Source organism: Camarhynchus parvulus, chromosome 23 (assembly GCF_901933205.1).
Source record: "Camarhynchus parvulus chromosome 23, STF_HiC, whole genome shotgun sequence".
NCBI lineage: Eukaryota > Metazoa > Chordata > Aves > Passeriformes > Thraupidae > Camarhynchus > Camarhynchus parvulus.
Window position 1 is genome coordinate 1,323,226 of NC_044593.1, and position 19,009 is coordinate 1,342,234.

General features: G+C 61.0%; 2 protein-coding genes across 4 annotated transcripts; one reads left to right on the top strand and one right to left on the bottom strand.

Moving 5' to 3' along the window:
* Nucleotides 1–1,291: 1,291 nt before the first annotated feature.
* LOC115912783 (protein FAM49A-like) lies at nucleotides 1,292–10,997 on the bottom strand. 3 transcript variants are annotated; one of them, XM_030964508.1, is made up of 13 exons: nucleotides 10,832–10,997; nucleotides 8,253–8,337; nucleotides 7,633–7,713; nucleotides 6,350–6,429; nucleotides 5,757–5,878; nucleotides 4,103–4,208; nucleotides 3,610–3,746; nucleotides 3,439–3,516; nucleotides 3,216–3,332; nucleotides 3,042–3,121; nucleotides 2,819–2,945; nucleotides 1,960–2,030; nucleotides 1,292–1,871 (listed from the first exon to the last, which is right to left on the bottom strand). In XM_030964508.1, the coding sequence occupies exons 4-13, from the start codon at nucleotides 6,420–6,422 to the stop codon at nucleotides 1,808–1,810; spliced, it is 975 nt and encodes a 324-aa protein (XP_030820368.1). In that variant the 5' UTR covers nucleotides 6,423–6,429; nucleotides 7,633–7,713; nucleotides 8,253–8,337; nucleotides 10,832–10,997; the 3' UTR covers nucleotides 1,292–1,807. The 3 variants fall into 3 exon arrangements, with proteins under 3 accessions (XP_030820368.1, XP_030820369.1, XP_030820367.1); XM_030964509.1 differs by lacking the exon at nucleotides 6,350–6,429 and having other exon boundaries at nucleotides 10,832–10,969; XM_030964507.1 differs by lacking the exons at nucleotides 7,633–7,713; nucleotides 8,253–8,337; nucleotides 10,832–10,997 and having other exon boundaries at nucleotides 6,350–6,461.
* Nucleotides 10,998–13,540: 2,543 nt separating this feature from the next.
* On the top strand, nucleotides 13,541–17,907 carry HPCAL4 (hippocalcin like 4). Its single transcript, XM_030964737.1, has 4 exons — nucleotides 13,541–13,612; nucleotides 15,571–15,740; nucleotides 15,843–16,058; nucleotides 16,693–17,907. Exons 2-4 carry the CDS (start codon nucleotides 15,579–15,581, stop codon nucleotides 16,888–16,890), a joined length of 576 nt encoding a protein of 191 aa, XP_030820597.1. The 5' UTR covers nucleotides 13,541–13,612; nucleotides 15,571–15,578; the 3' UTR covers nucleotides 16,891–17,907.
* The last annotated feature ends 1,102 nt before the right edge of the window (nucleotides 17,908–19,009 follow it).

The window sequence follows — 19,009 nt, forward strand, 5'->3', positions numbered from 1 at the left end:
TCCTTGTCCTGTGGGGGGATTTAACAGGACCCTTGGGCTCCAGTTGGGCTCAGTAGGGCTTGGCTGGCACCGCTGCCACCGCAGGGCCAGTGGGTCGAAGGAACTCACGGGGAAACTGAGGCACGAGCGTGGAGCAGCTCGGGAGCGGGGCAGGGCACTGGGGAGCCCGTGGCCCATCCGATGCCTTGGCAGCATTTCAGGTGGCTGTGGCAAAGCCAAATGTTGCAAGAGGCTAAAAATAAAAGGAGCTGTTGGCCGGGGTTGTGCAAGAGCCGCGTCCCCGTCCCGCCCCGCGCGGGAGCTCGGCGCGTTCGGCGGCAAAGCCGGCCGGGCACGGCAGGATCCTGGCCCCGATCCCGGGAAATGCCGCTGTCCAAAGGGCTGGGGGCTGTCCCCCCCGCCTCTCTCTGTCCCCTCTGGGCAGCCCTGGGGCCGGGGAGAGCGTCCATGGAGGTTTGGGGTCCCCATGGTGGCGCCCTGAGCAATTCCACCTCAGGGACGCTGCCCACGCACACCCAGGGCGCAGCGGGGAAACTGAGGCAGAGCCTACTGGAACCACCTCGCACGAGGCTCTGGGGCTGTGGTGTCACCCGTGGGGTGTCATTGTCACCCCCCAGGACAGGCAGGGCAGAGGGGGGGTCACGGTGCCCGTTCCTGCCCTGTGCCAGGCGGGAAAGGCGGCGGGAAGGAGCGGGCTGGCAGGACACCAAACCCCGGGGGACCCGATCGGAGCCACCCTGAAGGGTGACACAGTCCCCAGCTCGGGGCAGGCTGGAGGCCGGGGGGGTCCCAGGGCTGGTTTGGCACGGTGGGTGCCCCAGGGCTGGTGGCACGGGTGGGTGTCCCAGGGCTGGCGGGGGGTGCCCCGGGGCTGGTTTGGCCGGGTGGGTGCCCCAGGGCTGGTTTGGCACGGGTGGGTGTCCCAGGGCTGGCTTGGCACGGGTGGGTGTCCCAGGGCTGGTTTGGCACGGGTGGGTGTCCCAAGGCTGGCTTGCGGGTGTGTCCCAGGCTGGTTGGCACGGGGTGTCCCAGGGCTGGCATCTGCCGTGCACAGGGCACGACACGGCCCTGGCAGCCGGGAGCGGCCTCCAGCAGCAGCCCCAGTCCTCCCAGTCTGCAGCTGCACTGGGGAAGGATGGGGCTGGGCCGGGCTGGGGCTGTTGTCCCTCCTGGTCGCTGTGAGAGGTGGCATTTGTCCCGCAGGGTGTCACGGAGAGGCGACACGGTGGTGGCAAGGGATGGGGACACAGCGGCAGCCACGAACAGATTAAATGTCATTTTATTTCACACCCAAAACCAAAAAAAATGTAGAAAAGAAGAGGTGAGTGTGGATTTAATTGCTCATATTAAAAATCTACCAGGTGAGACTGAGCTGTTTCCTCCAGAGTCAGTGCAGATCCACAGGGATACTTCTTCCTTCTCCTCCTCCTCTTCCTCCTCCTCCACTTGGGGACCAGCATGGGGACAGGGCACCACCTGCCCCCTCCCCAAGGTGCCCCCGTGCCATGGGCACCCTGCTGCCAGCCCCACCAGCATTTCCCTTGCCCGGGTCTGTCCTGCCCGGCCCCGGTCCCGTGTCCCCACAGTGCCACCCTCACCTCTGTCCCGTGTCCCCACGGTGCCACCCACGCCTCGTGTCCGGGAGCAGGTGCTGATTTGGGGGTGGGAAGGGGGCGGGGAGGGGGGCAGAAGCCCGGGCCCGTTTTGATTTGTTTTTAGCGTTTCTGTGCGTTCCTCGCTGTCCCTTTTCCCTCTGTACAAAATGAGCTGTATGGTCATGGGTGACACGGTGACTGCGGCTCCGCCCTCACTGCAGCAGGGCCCGGATCTGTTTGGACGTGGTGTCATCGTTGAGGTGCCGAGTGGTGTACCTGGATGGGGAGGGGACACAGGTCACAGCCCCCCGCCCTCTCTGCTGTCACCCCTCCCCAGGCTGTGTCCCCAAGCCCCCCGTCTCACCTCAGAGCGTTCAGAAGCCCCTCGGTGCTGGTTGAGGGTTGGTCTTTCAGAACTTTAATGCAGCCTTTCATCTGATGGGGGCACAGAGCAAGGCTCCATCAGAGAGGAGCTGTGATGTCTCAGACATGTTTTATGAAAAATCCTTTTGCTAGGATTTTTTTTCTCCTGAGAAGCTGAGAGGCCTCAGAAACGAAATGCAAACATTATTATTATCTGCTGCTGTGGAATGCAACAGGTGCATCTGTGATTGGTCTCATGTGGTTGTTTCTAATTAATGGCCAATCACAGTCCAGCTGTCTGGACTCTCTGTCCGAGCCGCAAGATTTTATTATCATTCCATTCTTTTCTATTGCTTGCCAGCCTTCTGATGAAATCCTTTCTTCTATTCTTTTAGTATAGTTTTAATATATAATATAGATGATATAATTATATATTATTTTTATATTATATTACATTATATTATATTACTTTATATTGTATTTATATATTATATATTATATATTATATATTATATATTATATATTATATATTATATATTATATATTATATTATACAATATAATTATATATTGTTTATATTTTAGATAATAATATCTAAAAGAAAATATATATAATAATAATAAATTAAAATACAATATCATAATATATTATACTCTATATAATAATATAATATATATCTTAAATTAATATCTATCTTAAAATAAGAAATCAGCCCTCTGAAACATGGAGTCAAGATTTTCATCTCTTCCCTCATCCTGAGGCCCCCAGTGAACACCACCACCCTGACATCCCTGGGATCCCCCTTCCTCCCCATCCTCAAGCCCAGGGATCACAGCTGCTGTGACCCCAAAACCACTCACGTCGATCTTGGAGGTCTTGGCGAAGGCCCCCACGGGGTGGACGTGGTCGTAGAGGATGATGACACCAACCATCACCCTCATGCAGAAGAGCAGGGTCTCGGTGTTGGTGAAGCGGCTCCGGTACTCCCTGGGTGAGCAGAGAGGCTGCCTGAGCCTGGCAGGGGTGGCACAAGGGACCCCAGGACCGAGATGTCCCCCCCAAAGCCCAAAGTGGGGCACTCACGGGGTCTCCAGCATCACCCTGCACACGCAGGCCATGGTGCTCAGGCAGTCGGTGGTGTCCTCGATGGGGAGGGTCTTGTTCTGAAACCCAACAGGTCCCAGCTGCTGTTTCCCCCATGTGTGGTGGCTGGAGGGGGTTTCTGCCCCTCCTGAGGGTCCCCCCAGCCCCCCTCACCTCTGAAACGAACTTGGTGGTGGCGTTGCTGAGGGTCTTCAGCATGGGGGTGGCCTCGGCGTAGAACAGGGACATCCTGTTGGCCATCTCGTTGTTCACCTCGCTCTCTGCATCCAGCTGGGGGGGCGTGGTGGGGGTCACTGCGGTGGCTGAGCCCCCCCAGAGCCATCCCCAGCCCTGTGAACCCCTGGGGGAGGCCGGGGGAGCAGCAGAGTCCTCCCACCTGCAGGTTGTTGATGCGGTTCCGGCTGATGGTCCGTCTGTAGTAGCTGAAGTCGTTCTGGATGGCAGGGTTGGTCATCTGAGGGGGGGACACCACGGTTAGGGGACCCAAGGGACTCACAGGGTCCCGGTGTGGGGGTCCCCCTCGCTGTCACCCCACACGGGGAGGCACCTTGAGCTCGTCGAAGCTGAGGGTGAAGTGCAGGATCTCGGCGAACTGCTTGGCCAGGGCTTGCTCCCGCTCCAGGTGCTGGGTCGGGGCGTAGGGGGGGCTGGTGAGGGCCTCCAGCAGGCTCCGCAGGGCGTTCTCTGGGGACAGAGCACTCCTTGTCCCCCTCTGCACCCCCACCTCATCTCTTCCCTCATCCTGAGGCCCCCAGTGAACCCCACCACCCTGAGATCCCTGGGATCCCCCTTCCTCCCCATCCTCAAGCCACGGAGAGGGACCCCGGGGATCACAGCTGCTGTGGCATGGCTGTAACCCCACAGCTGTAACCCCACAGCTGTGACCCCAAAACCACTCACGTCGATCTCGGAGGTCTTGGTGAAGGCCCCCACGGGCCGAGGGGAAACTGAGGCACGGCGCAGCATCCCGAGCTGAGCCCGCCCTCCGCGGGCAGGCCTTGGGGATGCACGGGGGGATGCAGGGGAGCTCAGGCACTCACCCAGCCGCAGGGAGAACTCGTAGAAGCGCTTCAGCTTGGCGACCAGGGGGCACACGGCGCTCCAGGCGCGCTCCTGCAGCCGCAGGTCCCCGGGGTTTTGGATGGCCTGCGAGGGGAGTGGTGGGGAAGATGAAACAGGAAAGCCTTATCAATATGATTGTCTGGCAAAAGATATTGAGAATATAGAAACTATAAGCGAGATTGAAATGAAAGGAAGCTTTGAGATCCTTTTGTTACTGAACAACAGGAAAACAATGGCATGGCCAGCTGAAGGTGATCCCCTTTTGATGAAACAACACCCTCTGCTTGCAGACAGGCCCAAGGGTCCGAGAAGACCCTGCTGGCTTGGCAGAAGGGGCCCAAAGAGGAGTTTTTAGGGTTTAAAATGTAGCACAGTATAGTAATGTAGTGATTCTTATAGGCTGTATGGAAATGCTATAGAATTTGTGTATTGTACTAGATTGGTTCGCGAGAATCAGAATATTCAACACAGCAGATGATTTATTGTATTGTAGCAGGAACCTCGCTCTCTTGCCTTTTACACTTTTACCCTCTCATCCTCTCTCCCCCTCTCCTCTCTCAGGCCTACTCCAGCTGTGGCTGGCAGCTCCCAGCAGGGCCCTGCACCCAGGCCCTCTGCAATAAACCCCAAGTTCCAGCCCTGGCTGCAGAGATCTCTCATCTCCCTCCATCCCAACCCTCCTACCCCCGATGCTCCTCCAGGGAGAGCGCCAGCGCTTGCCCCAAGCCCTGGAGGGTGTGCGGGCATCAGGGCTGAACTGAGGCAGAGTGGAAATTTTTTCCAGGGTAGAAATCCATTTTGATTTAGGTGAAATGTACATTTTTGAGTTGAGTCTGTGGTTAGAAAACATAGGTATTTAGCCTGGCTGCAAAGCCTGGGCTCTGAGAAACTGCTTCAGTGAAAGACAGAGATAAGGGTGGGGGGACACAGAGGGTGACAGAGAGAGACAGAGACTGCTGTGAGAGCAGGTCAACCTGACCTAAGAATTCTTTCTGATAAAGAAGAACTAGCGACAAATGTCACGCTAAATTCGTAAAAATGAATATGTATGAACCTATTGTGAAATTGTATGCATATGGATTTGAGAGGGGGATAAAAAGAGACCTGAAGTTCCCAGAGGTACGCATGTCATTTTAGGGGAACGATTCCCACATGCATCCAGCGCTGTAATAAACACAACTGTGACGGTGTTCACAGGGGTCTTGGGTTGAGGGAAGAGATGAGGATCTGACTCTATGTTTCAGAAGGCTTGATTTATTATTTTATGATATATATTACATTAAAACTATACTAAAAGAATAGAAGAAAGGATTTCATTGGAAGGCTGGCTAAGAATAGAATAGGAAGGAATGATAACAAAGGTTTTTGTGGCTTGGCTCTCTGTCCGAGCCAGCTCCCTGTGATTGGCCATTCATTAGAAACAACCAACATGGGCCTATCAAAGATCCACCTGTTGCATTCCACAGCAGCAAATAATCATTGTTCGCATTTTGTTCCTGAGGCTTCTCAGCTTCTCAGGAGGAAAAATCCAAAGGAAAGGATTTTTCATAGAAGATGTCTGCAACACATACCGGCTTTACAACTTTCACAAAAGTTGTGGAGTTTTGATTATCTCCGCAGAACAGCACCCACCTCTCGGATCTCCTGCCCGGCGCCCGTGTAGGACTGCAGCTCGGCCAGGATGGTCTGCGCCTCCTCCAGCACGGCGTTCACCTGGTTCCACACCGCCGTCTCGGCCTCCGTGGGCTGCGCATCTGCAGGGCAGCGCCCCGGGGAGAGAAACCCGGAGGGCTCTGAGCGGGGCCCGGGGAGGACAGAGCCAGAGCGGGGTGCCAGCACCCCCGGCCGCGGGTCCCCCGCCGGCCCGCAGCCCTTCCTGGCCGGATTTGCCCCTGCTCCGTTCTCCTTGCCCCAGCTCAAGTCAAGCCGTGGAGCGGGGGGCAGCTGGGGGTGAGTCCTGGGTACCCTGTGCCCGCGATCCTGCTCACCACGAGGGATCCCCTCGGCCCCAAGAGGCTGCAAAGAGCCCCGGGGGAGAGGTGAGGAGCGACAGCCCCCGGCCACAGGCCTGGCCCCCCTCCCCGGGGACACCCCCGGATGGCAAAGGTGGGGGAGGACGTCTGGGATGGGCGCGATGCGATGGGCACAAAGAACTCAAAATGGTGTGGATGTGGAACTCAGGATTAAGTACGGAACGAAAACGGAAAATAAAAATCCCATCTCACTTTCAAAGTCAAGGAAAAAATTAGGGCCTTGGTCAAGTTCGTTATAAGTCAACACTTTTAGAAGGTTCCCCATGTGAAACCTGCAAGAGAAGAAACAAGAGGAAAAAAGCATGATGGTGAGGTGGAGCCCGGGGAAGAGGCGCTGGGCTGCGGGCAGCGGCGGCGGCCGGAGCCCCGTCCTCCCCCCGCTGCTCCCTGGGGGCTCCGGGGGGGACCCCGCGGCCGCCCCCGGCCCCGGGTGCAGCCTCTTCCCCCCCGATGGTGATGAGCGCTGGCGATGGGTGATGGAGAGCGAGGAGCGAAGGGAGGAGAAGCCGCCGGGAAATCCCTGAAGTCCCCGGGGTCTTGGCAACAGCCAAACCCCAACTCTAGTGCAGAGGGGTCCTGGGGAGCCCCCAGAACTGTGCCAGGGGCTCTGGAGGGGGCTGGAGGCAGGAGAAGCTTGTGCTGCCTCAAAGCAGCCAGGAGGAGCAGGAAGGTTCCTCGCCGTGGGAGTGGGGGGCTCTGTGACCCCAGCCCCGGGTGTTTTGGGGGGTGCTGGAGTCAGAGGTGGTGTGGGGAGCTGTGCACGCCTGTCCCCGCTGGGGATGGAGCTGGGGCCAGGGCCAGATGCCACTGCACTCTTTTCACCCTCCTCACCCCTTCTCTGAGCTGTGCCCTGGGAGGAATTGCAGGAGCCAGGGGAGCCCTGGGGCTGCGCCCGGCCTGGCATCCTGCCACCGTGGCCACCGTGTCCTGTCCCCCGACCCCGTGCCCAGCCTGGGGGGCCCAGAGCTGTCCTTTCCTGGCCCTTAGCCCAGATCCAGGGGAGGCTGAGGCAGGTCCCTGCTCCCCATCCCTCGGTGCAGGCTGCAGCCGCCGCTCCGACCTTCCCAGCAGTGCAGGTGGCACGGATCGCTCCCTCCTCCTGGATCGCTCCCTCCTCCTGGATCGCTCCCTCCTCCTGGATCGCTCCCTCCTCCTTTCCCAGCCCGCAGGCTGTCCCTGTCCTGGCGGTGTCACATCAGCTAACAGCTCTGGGTGTGTGCCTGAGGTGGTCCCGGGCCAGCTCCTGCTGCATCCTGCATCCCAGCACTCTGCCAGGACATCTGCCCCACTCTGAGGGATGGGGCATCTCCTGGGGTCCCACTCCCCTGCCCCATTTTGGAGACTTTTTCAGGGTCCCAAAGCACCTGGGCACACGGGGCTGCTCGGGGACGCTGTGCCTGTCCCCATCCTCTGCACAGCAGCTGCGGTGGCAGCCCTGGCCCCCTCCCCATGCCCACCCTGCTCATGGGACTTACTTTCAAAATCCAGGAAAAAATGAGGACAGTTTTCTAAATCTTTGCCCAATACCTTTATCAGGTTGCCCATGGCCAGCAGACCTGAGCGAGAGAAACAGAACAGAGTGGAACAGCACCGGTGCCACCAGCCGGACACCCCGGCACCCCTGAGCCCCCAGGGCCACCACCACAGCACCCCTGGGCCCCCAAGGCCACCACCATGGCACCCCTGAGCCCCCAAGGCCACCACCATGGCACCTCCCTGTGCCCACCCCGATCCCTCCTGTCTGGGCACGCCGCTGTGAGCATTCCCTGGAATGTGACAGCTCTCCCAGCTCTTCTGACAGCTCCAGAGGTGGGAAGGGAAGAGGGGTGAGGGTCTGGGAGCCTTGTGCTCCCCTGGCCGTGCTGCCACCCCTGAGAAACCCCAGTTCCCCAACGCTGGCATCTCCAAGGGATGGGGGGCTGCCCCGGGTGACCCCCACAGTGTCATGTCACTCCCCTGGGTTATGGGGCTGGGCATCCCCCATGGACAGGGGAAGACCCCAAGCAGGAATTGTGCCCCACAGACCCAGTCTGGGGGTCTGGTGCCTGCGCCAGAGCATCCCACCCACCCCACAGCCCTGCCCTCGGGTCCTTACCTCAGTGCCTGGTGTGGCAGTGGTGGCTACGGCAGGAGCAGGGGCTGTGCCACCCGCCTGGGTCACTTCATGGGCCAGCAAGGACCTGCGGGCAGGAGGGCAGGAGGGTCAGGACACCCCACAGGGCACCTCCCTGCCCTGGGGACCCGTGGGTGGGTGGCCAGGAGGGACACTGGATCTCCCCTCCATCTCACGCTGCCACCAGCCTTCACCTCATTTACCTTGGTTATTTTTTACTGGCACCGGGAGCTCAGCAGGCATCGGGCTGAGCATCCCCGTCCCTCCTCACCCCTTGTGGGACCTGCCAGCAGCTCGGGGACAGCCCCAGAGCGGAGCCATCTGTCCCCATCCCTCCTCGGAGAGGCCAAGATCCCCAGGGATGACTTTGCCAGTTCCAGTGCCTGGGTTTGCTCTTTCCTGAGCACTGTGTGAAGATCCCTTTATGCCGCCGATGAGCCACAACCCAAATCCTGCAGGCAACGGCGTTCTCCCCCAGTTCCCTGCACCCCACCTTTCCTACGGGGGTGTGGGGGGGTCAGGATTGGCCCCACGGTGTCAGCAGGCACCAGGAAGCAGCCACAGGACCCGGCAGGTTGTAATTAAGCGCTTGGGTTTAATTAATGAGGCTGGGGAAGGGGAGAGGGAGAGCTGGAGCAGCAGGGGAGGGATGGGGCGGCCTCGTGCCTGGAATGGGGCTGTGCCCCCCCAGCCCAGCACAGACCCTTGGCATCGACAGTGATGGCTCTGCCTTCCTCCTCCTCCTCCTCCTCCTCCTCCCAAGCCCACTAAGTGGTGGCTTTGCACTGGGGTTGCACAAGCCTGAATGCAGCTGGGTTTTGGGGTAATTGGGGTGCACCAAACACACCCAGAGCTACTCTGGTGGGTGCAGTGACCCTGAAGTTCATCCTGCAGAGCACTGGGGTGCTTTGAAAGGGTCCTGGGGGTGTCCCTGGGATGCCGGGAGGGTCCCTGGGGTGCCAGGGGGGTCCCTGGGGTGCCAGGGCAGTCGGTGGGGCGGGAGATTGGCACCTGGCACTGGCACACACCGGCTGTGACCAGCGTGCGGGTGTCCTCGTGCCCGTGCCACCGTTGTCCTTGACGAGCAGCCTGGGGCTGGGATTTGTCACTGCTGAACTCTGCCTGTGCCCAGGGAAGGGGCACGGATGGGTCCCCGGTGTGAGGACACCCCGGGGTGACCCCAGAGCCGTGGTGCAGGGGTTTGGTGCCAGGGGCTGGTTTGGGGATTGCTGCAGCCCCTTGGGCTGGGCTAAGGGGGCTCCCCTTGGGGTTCAGCCCCTGTTTTACCCCTTTTCCTGGTCCCAGGTGCTTAAACCCCCTGGTGGCACCCGGGGGGCTGCAGCACATCCCTCCCAGGGGGGCTGTGGGGGAGGCGAGGGGCTCCCCCCAGTGCAGGCTGCCCACTGCTGAACTGGGGGAACTGTGCGCCCCAAATCCGCTGGGAGAGTCACCCCCAAACCGGCAGCGCTCTCGGAGGACCGTGCTGCCACAGGAACAGCCGGCTCCCTGTCCCCAGCCACACCCGAGGTGGCCCCGGCTTCTGTCCCTCCCTGCGGTGGCCTCGTTGCACCCCAGCCCCGCTGCAGACCCTGCCCCTGCTCCCGCAGCGCCGCCTCCCCCTGCTCCCCGCGAGCATCCTGCCCCACGGGGACCCACGGCGGTGTCACCTCCATGGGGACAACCCAGCCGATGGGGTGAACGCGCACTCCTGCTCCAGGCAGGACCAAATCCTGCATGCAGGAGCATCCCTCCCCCGAGCCGGCAGTGCCCGGAGGGGCAGCGATGTCCCCGGGCTCAGGCCACCCCGTGTCACCGTTCTGGGGCTGTGTCCCTTTGCAGCATCGCCCTGGGCACCGCAGCCTGGTGCAGCGCCGCAGCCCCGGCCGTGGGCTGCCTGTCCCTTCCCCTCGACCCGGCCCCGCTCCCCGCAGCCCCTTGCCCGCCCGGTGCCCACCGGGTGCCCGCTGGGTGCCCCCCGCCGCCGCCGAGCCCCCCGGCCGCTGCCCCCCGCCCATGGCCGCGCCGGCACCGCCGCAGCCGCCGCAGGCTCGGGCGAGCGGTGCCCGAAGGATTTTCCATGGGCGGGCACAGCTCATCCCGGGAATCGGGGTGCCGGGCCCAGATCCCCCCCCAGAATCAGCCGGGGCAGGGTGGAGTTGGGGTTCGCGGCGCGGTGACCCCCCCGCTTCGGGCAGCTCCCTGGCCGGAGGGATGAGGGGGCTGAGCCCCCCTCGAGTGGGGCCGGGGGGCTGCGGGGGCTCCGCCGTGCCCGGCTGCGGCTGCGGCTGAGCAGCGGATTTACCGCAGGGCTGCCTGCCGGGAGCCGAGCCGCAGCACCCACCGTGCGCCCGCACCCACCGGGGACCCCGCGGGGCTGCAGCGGCCCCGGCTGGGGCGAACCCAGCCCGGCCCAGCCCAGCATCGCCCACCCCGGCGGCACCCAGCCCTCCATCCCCGCTCCTGCGGGTGCAAAGCGCGGAGAGGGGCGGCTGCCGGCGGGGTCCCCGGGGGACACCCTGCCCCTCTCCCGGGCCCGGTGGCAGCCCCGTCCCCGCGCTCACCGTGGCCGTGGGAGCCCGCGGCGTGGGCAGGCGGTGGCGGCTGTCGGGAGTGCGCGGACGCTGCGGAGCGCGGGGTGCGGGACGAGCCGCCCGCCGCGTGCGTGAGCCGCCCTGCGCCAGCTGCCGAATGCACCACAAAGACCACCATAGCCCCCCGGCCCCCCCACGCCACTGGTGACGGTGACGTCTCAAGTGTGAGCGAGACGGGGATGTTTAACCCCCTGCGCGCCGGCCGGCAGAGCGCTGCGGCCTGGCGGGGAGAGGGGTCTGGGTGCCGCTCCCGTTTGGTTTGGGGGACATCGAGAGGGTCGCCGCACATCAGAGCCAGACCCAGCTCCCAGAAGGAGGAGCGAAAATATTCAAATATTCCAAATATTCAAATATTCCAAATATTCCTCTGCTCTGCCCCAGCCGATGGGTGGCACTGCTTGCCCCTGTCCTCTCTCGGGGGAAGGGGACAAGCACGGACGTCGCCTGGTGCCACCGCAGCGAGGACAAACCCGACCCCCGTGCCAGGACCCCCGTTTGGGGCAGGCAGCGCCTTCTGTGCCTCATCAGCTCCCCCAGGAAGGGGCAGAAAGTGTTTGGGGGGCGGGAACCAGCACAGAGCTGTTCCCTCAGGAGGAAAGGAACCCCCAAATTGGGCTCTTTCTGCTTTTCTACCCCGACTCCCCCCTTTTCCCCGGCCAGCGCTGGGCATGGCAGTGGGGACATCAAGAGGCACCCCCAGTGTTAGGGTCACCCCAGGTCCAGCTTGCCCAGTGGCACGCAGAGCTGTCCCTCAGGGCCATGGGGTGGGTGACAACAGCTCCTCACTCCTTTACAGGGGATTTTGCCCTGGGGAGGGGTCTCAGGGGGCTGGCTGAGCCACCAGCGCCCCGAGCAGTGGCAGTGTCACCGCGGGCTGACCTGGCGGTGCAGAGGGACAGGAGCTGTCGGGATTCTGGGACAAACACCCGTGATTCCTGCTCCCCAAGCCCCCCGCAGTTTGTGGGGGGCTGACCCCACAAACAGCCCGAGGCAGAGGGGGCTGCGGGGTCTCCCCCATCGGGCACAGCCCCCCCGGGCCGTGCTGCTGCAGCCCGCAGCCGCTGGGGGAAGCTGCAGCCCTTCGCATTCCTCGGAGCCGCTGGATGGGGAGGTTTTGGAGGATTTCAGGACTCGGCAGCGCCCTGGCAGCTCTGCCCGCGGGGTGGGTGCTGGGGGATGCTGCTGCACGAGTGGGGAGGGAAAAGCTGCGGCTGAGCCAGCGCTGCCTGCACAGCTGTGTCCCCCCCAGACACCCTGTTGTCCCCTCTGCAAACCCAGAGCCAATATCCCGTTCGAAGCTGGGCTCACGCAGGCTTTGGGGTGCCCCAGTTTGGGTGCTGGGCTCAGCTGGGTGCTCCAGCGGGTGCTGTGCCGGTGTGGTCAGCGCTCCATGACCCCCAGCACCACGGCTTGAGGTGTCAGGGCCCCAAAAAGGACATCCCAGGACCACAGCGTCACGCTGATCCTCATCCCAAGGGCATCCCTGGGGCTCCCCTTCGGCTCCCCCTTCCCGTGAGCTGAGCCGGGCCGCTCTCAGCCCTGGCAGCCTGAGCTGTTTCAATTAAGCCCTCATTAATTTTTCAGTCCCCCGGAGCAGCCCGGGCACGGGCGGTTTGCAGAGCTGCTAATTGGTGTCTTCTCTACTCCACATCCAAGCACGGCCAGCGGGGCCGGGGGGCTCAAACCCCCCTTGGCTCTCGGGGATGCTCACGGAGAGGCTTTGGGGCCACACCGAGCCCAGCAGGGGCTGTGCAGGTGACCCAAAATCCGTGGGGCAGAATCACCTCATTCCTGGCCAGGGACATGGCACAAGGATGCCAAGTCCAGCCCTAGGGGGTGCCAGCCCTCTTGCCCCCACGGTGGGGGAGGATGAAGCCCTTCGGCCCCACTGCTGCAAAAATTTGTGGTTTTTGTAACCCAGCCCTGTCTCACCTGCAGCTGGGGCAGCTTCTGCTGCTTCCTGCAGCCCCCCAGCTGCAGAAAAGGTGGGTGCATCTGAGGGCAGGTGCCTTGGAGAAGGACTGAGCACCTCGTGGCACTCCACAGGCCCCTGGGGATGGGATGGGGTGGGACGGGATGGGATGGGATGGGATGGGATGGGATGGGGTGGGATGGGATGGGGTGGGATGGGATGGGATCCATGGGATGGGGTGGGATGGGGAGCAGCCCTGGCTGGTCAAAGACTTTATCAAAGCTCAGTGGCCAGCAGATGCAGAGGAGCAGCTTCGGACAGGCCCAGTGTCCCTGGGATCACAGCAGGATGCCAAGGTCACCGGGAAAAGCGCTCGGCGATCTCCATGGAAACATTCCACGTTTGGTTCCGGAGATCAAAGTGGTTTTCTTGTCCCTCTCTCCTCTGCGCTTCAGCCGTGCCTGTGCCAAGCGCTGAGCCCCTGGCGTGTCCCAGTGTCCCCAGTGCGGGCGGTGAGGGGCCAGCAGCATCCCCGCGATCCCACTGCCGGCATCCCCCGGTTCCAGTCCCAGCATCCCGGCCCCATTTCCCCTCCCAGCATCCCAGTACCCCCCAGTATCCCACCTCGACCCCCACCCGCGGCCCCTCCCGCCTGATTGACAGCGCTCCCAGCCAATGGACGAGCGTCGCCGCCGGGGGGGCGGGGGGCTCCCGGCTACAGGAGGGGCGGGAGCGGCGCGGGCTGAACCGGCGGCTGGACCGCGGCCCCTCCGGTACCGGCAGCGGCTCCGCGCCCCGCCCGGCCCCGCCGAGCCGCACCTGCCCGCGCCGCAGCACAGGTAAGGGATGTCAGGGCTGGAGCCGGGCTCCCCCCGGTGCGGAGCCGCCGTCGGGGCAGGTGCCGGGAGCCGCTTCAGCTCCGGTGACCCGGAGCCATCCCATGGTGCGGGTGGGCAGAGCATCCCCGAGCCGCCACCCACACCCGGGCCCTGTCCCGGTTCCCTGGGTGCCATCCAGGGGCGCTGCTGCTGCAGGCTGAGGGGGACACCCGTAGTGCCACCCCCCTGTCCGGTTTTGGGAGTAGTGACTGCTGGTCAATTGGTGCTTTGGGGGAGCATCTGGTTCCCTCCTGGGCGCTGTTCCCTGCCCTGGCATGGCTGGATGCTGCTTGGAAAAGGGATTTGAGGGCTGTGGAGCTCAGGATGCTGCTCTGGAGTCCTGGCCACTGCATCCTCCATCCGTGGGAGGACTTGGATCACGGCAGGTCTGCCCATGCAGAGTGCCTGGCGTGGTTTCTGATCAATGCCAGCAATTTAGAGCCAGGCCTCAGTGCCAGGGGGGTTTGTGGAGCCGAGCTGGGGTCGCTGGGGAAGCCTGAGGCTCTGTGGGTGTCCGGACGCTCCCTGGGCTGCCGAGGGCTGGTGGGTTCTGTGCTGCCATGGCAGACGGTGACAGATGCTGGTGGGATGATGGGGCAGGAAGGAGCTGCTGCCTGCGGGATTTGCTGGGAGCGGGGCTGGCTGGGAGCACGAGGAACCCCACATCCCCCATCCCAGGGTCCCCCCGTGCGCCCCGAGCCCAGCACAGCAAATCCCTGGCAGGACGCGGTGCTTGGTTGGGCTCCAGGTGAACTTCTCCTCAACTTCATGGAGACAGAAGCTCCAGGAGCTCCCGGAGAACCATCTGCCGCTCGGGCTGAGCGGCGCTGGCAGCCGGGGCTGCGTGGGAGAAGCGGGCACGGCGCGTATCAGAGCGGCTCCGCTCGCTGCCCACACAGCCGGGGCCTGCCAGGGCTCCCTGCTGCTGCTGCACACCACGGGCCAGGGCTGCTTCCGAGGGAAAAGCCATGGAGGCAACCATGTCATGGCAGTTTTGCCACCCCTTGGGATGCCTTTGGCTGCTGCAGTGTGCCTGGAGCTCTGGGCTTTGTGGTTTCGAAACCCTAACCCTAGGCAGGAATAGCAGCCTTGGGCTAGAGCTAGTTCCAAGGAAGTAGCTGTGGAAGCAGCCATGTTGTAGCAGTTTTGGGTTCTACTTGGGGTGCCTTTGGCAGCTGTGGAGTCCCTGGAGCTCTTGGCTTTGTGGTTTCAAAACCTGAGCCCTAGCTGGAACCCTAGGTGTAACCCTAACCCTAGGCAGGAAAAGCAGCTTTGGGCTAAGGCTGGTTCCAAGGAAAAAGCTGTGGTGGAAGCCGTGTTGTAGCTGTTTTGGGTTCTACTTGGGATGCCTTTTTTAGCTCCGACTTTGTGGTTTTCAAAACCCTAACCCTAGGTGTAACCTTAACCCTAGGCAGTAAAAGGAGCCTTACAGACCCCAAGGAGGAGGATTGGCATCTCTGTGGCCAGCTGGATGCTGCGTGGCCTTTGGTGCCAGAGAGGTTTTTATGGCAGATTCTTTGCTGTCCCATCCTTAGAGAAGAGCTGGTCAAAGGTGTTCCTTGCCATGGCAGCGTGGCTGGAGCTAAATGAGGTCCTTTCCAACCCAAACCATTCCAGCATTCTGTGATCGTGCTCTGGCAAAGGCAATGGGAAGAGTTCTGAATTTTCAGTTGCTTTTTGAGTGTTTTCCTTGAGCCCAAAATGAACCCAGGGGACGGGGTGATGCCGATGGCTGCCCTGGTGGGCCATCCCCAAGGCCAAAGCCACATTTCCATTGCCACAGCTGCTGTCCTTCATGGACACCCATCAGCCAGGTGGATCAGCTCCAGCAAGGAGAAGAGGGATGCAGGATCATCCAGGGTGCATGAGGGCCTGGGAGGAGCATCCCTCTCCAGCCTGGTGTGGATTTTCCTTCCCAGGGGCAGCCATGGGCAAGCACAGCAGCAAGCTGGCCCCGGAGATGCTGGATGACCTGGTGAGGAGCACGGAGTTCAGCGAGCAGGAGCTGAAGCAGTGGTACAAGGGCTTCCTCAAGGACTGCCCCACCGGCATCCTCAACCTGGAGGAGTTCCAGCAGCTCTACATCAAGGTGGGCTCCAGCTGGGGGCCTGAGTGCTGCCTGGGGGGCTGGAGCAGCCTCCATGCTGAGCTCCCCCTCCTCATTTCCGTTCCTCTTCTCTCCTTCCCGCAGTTTTTCCCCTATGGAGACGCCTCCAAGTTTGCCCAGCACGCGTTCCGCACCTTCGACAAGAACGGGGACGGCACCATCGACTTCAGGGAGTTCATCTGTGCCCTGTCTGTCACCTCCAGGGGCACCTTTGAGCAGAAACTCAACTGGGCCTTCGAGATGTACGACCTGGACGGGGACGGGAAGATCACGCGCCTGGAGATGCTGGAGATCATTGAGGTACCAGTGCTTCAAACCAGCAGGGAGTGTTTGCTTTTCCCAGGCTTTTCACACATTTTGGGTCCCTTTTAGCACCAGTGAATGAGTTTTCCTACCCAGAGTTGTGACCGTGTTCACAGGGGTCTGAGGATGAGGGAAGAGACGAGGATCTGACTCCATGTTTCAGAAGGCTTGGTTTATTGTTTTATGATATATATTATATTAAAACGATCCTAAAAGAATAGAAGAAAGGATTTCATCAGAAGGCTAGCTAAGAATAGAAAAAGAAGGAATGATAACAAAGGTTTGTGTGTCAGACAGAGAGTCTGAGCCAGCTGGACTGTGATTGGCCATTAATTACAAACAACCACATGAGACCAATCCCAGATGCACCTGTTGCATTCCACAGCAGCAGATAACCGTTGTTTACATTTTGTTCCTGAGGCCTCTCAGCTTCTCAGGAGAAAAACTCCTAAGGAAAGGATTTTTCATAGAAGATGTCTGCGACACAGAGCCTTGCCTGAAAGGTGCTTGATGTGGATCTGGTAGAACAGGGTCCCACCAGAGCAGCAATCCTGTCCTCGTCTCCTGCCTTGTCCTGGGGTTTTGTGTCCTTCCAAGGTTCCCTCTGATTCCCACTCTCATCCTCCTCCAGGCCATTTACAAGATGGTGGGGACTGTGATCATGATGAGGATGAACCAGGACGGGCTGACACCCCAGCAGCGAGTGGACAAGATCTTCACAAAGATGGACAAGGACAAGGATGACCAGATCTCCCTGGAGGAGTTCAAGGAGGCCGCCAAGAGTGACCCCTCCATCGTCCTGCTCCTGCAGTGTGACATGCAGAAATAGAGCCCTGGGGCTCAGGGCTGGACTGGCTGCAGCCAAACTCTGCCCCCTGTGATGGTTTCAATCCCTGGTTTTCCCCCCATTTGGCCCCAGGCATGAGCCACATTCCATCCCTCCTGCCGCCCCTGCTCCGGCTGCACCCTGGGCAGCTCCACACCCCGGAGGTCAGAGCTTGCTCTGGGCATTGCCGGCCCTCTCCCAGCCTGGAGATGGATGCCCTGCAGCCCCTGGTGGGTCCTGGCTGACCAGGGCCAGCTGTTCCCACATCCCTGCTGCTTCCTCCCTGCTTTCCCCTCCCTGCCCCATTCCCTGATCCTAACTGAGACCAGCTCTGTCCCATTTCTGCTGTTTCCCCCCCACACTTCGTGGCTTGTGATGTCTCCAGGGAGACTGAAAAGCCCCAAGTCCTGCTCCTGGTCCTTCCTTCATGGCAATTCCCTGGAAAGCTGCCTGGAGAGGCCAGGGCAGGGTCTTGCACCAGCTTTAGCTCTTGCACCTCTGTTTGTCCTGCTGGGAACAGCCAGGCTTGGTCAGGACACTCCAGCAGAGAACAGAAGTGTCCAAAGCCAGCCCTGGATGTCCCATCCCTGCAGCCACCCTCCATCCCATCAGGTGGGTGATGTCCCCAGCTGCCCTGGGTGCTCTGTGGCATTTCTGACCCTCCTGGGAATGGAGGTGAGGGCTGCAGGTGAGGCAGGCTCAGGAGTTGGGTGTGGAAGGCAGGTCCTGGTGCTGCTCCTGGGTGTGTGGCACTGCTGTGGGGACAGCTGGCTGCTTGATGGGCGCTGTGGGCAGGTGTGGATGGGTCCTGTCCCTGCTGAGCCTCCTGGAAAGGCTCTGAGGCCACAAGAAACAAATCTGTCTCCTTCCTCCCCCCTTCCCAGCCTGCTGCATCCACCCCTCCTGTCCCAGGTTGGTGTTTCGTCTGCACATTGTGGTGTTGGTGGCTGTGGTGTCTGTTAGGAGGTGGTGAAGTCCTTACTTATTTTTTTAATGGAAAAATAAACTGTCCCCTGTGTGTGGTGTCCCCCTCTGGACGGTTTATTGTGGGGCAGCTGGCTGGGGACAGTGAGGTGACAGCACTGCATTTCTGAAAATGTTTTAGGGGTCTCACCTGAGCCTGTGACACCCCAAGGGGTGGAGAAACCCTTGGGGACAGCACAGCCTTGAAGGTGGGTGGAAGTGAAACCCTTCAGTTGTGCAGGCAGCTCTGGGGAAGAGAATGTCCCTTTTGGGGTGGGGAGCCCCAGACCCCAAAGCTCTCTGGAAATGGGTCTCATTTGCCAGCCAGGAGCTGGTCCCTGGCTGTGCCCTTCCCTCAGGGCTGCTGGCTTTGTCCTGGGCTCCATCCCTCAGCAGCTGGCACCTGCTCTCTGTGCATCTTTGTCCTTCTTTCCTCCACCCCCATCTTCCCCGCACAGATTTTCCTCTGGCCTCTCCCTCAGCAGCCTGCACAGACAGTGACTGTTGCTAAGGAGCTCTCACCAAATTTTAATCCTTCTCTGGAATCAGTCTGGCAGGGCTGGCTCCCAGCTCACCCCATCCCACCCTGCAATTCCGCAGCCCTTGGTGTGTCCAGCACGGGATGGGAGGGTGCCAAAAGCACGGCAGGGAGGGTGTTTATATTTAGGAGAGCTGCTGATGGCAGAGCTCTGCACCTCGCTGTGCTTTCCAGGAGCACGTGCGAGTTTGCAGCTCAGCAGTGCCTGGGGAAGAGGGAACAGGGCAGCTTCTCCCACCCTGCAGGAGCTGGGGATGTGCCAGGGCTGCTGCCTGAAAGGGCAGCAACTCAAAAGCTCCAGAGAGAGAACTCCAAGAATAGTCTGGTGATCCCGGGGCCCTCCACGATCCCTCATTCAGCCCCGAAGGAAGCTCAGGTGTTTCCCAGCAGGGAGCTGCAAAAACCCTGGGGAAAGGAAACCTGTGAGGCTGAAATGATGAATTCCCAAAGGGTTTGGGATTCCTGGAGCCAGCCCCGCTCACCAGCACACAGCTGGCTCTGCTCTCCTCGCTTGGACCTCGGGGTTGGATTGGTCCCATGGACCACAAGGGGCTGTGGTCTGTAGGGAGGGTTGTTCTTTAGCTGGAGCACAGGGAATTGGGTAAAACCCTGTCCTGTGAC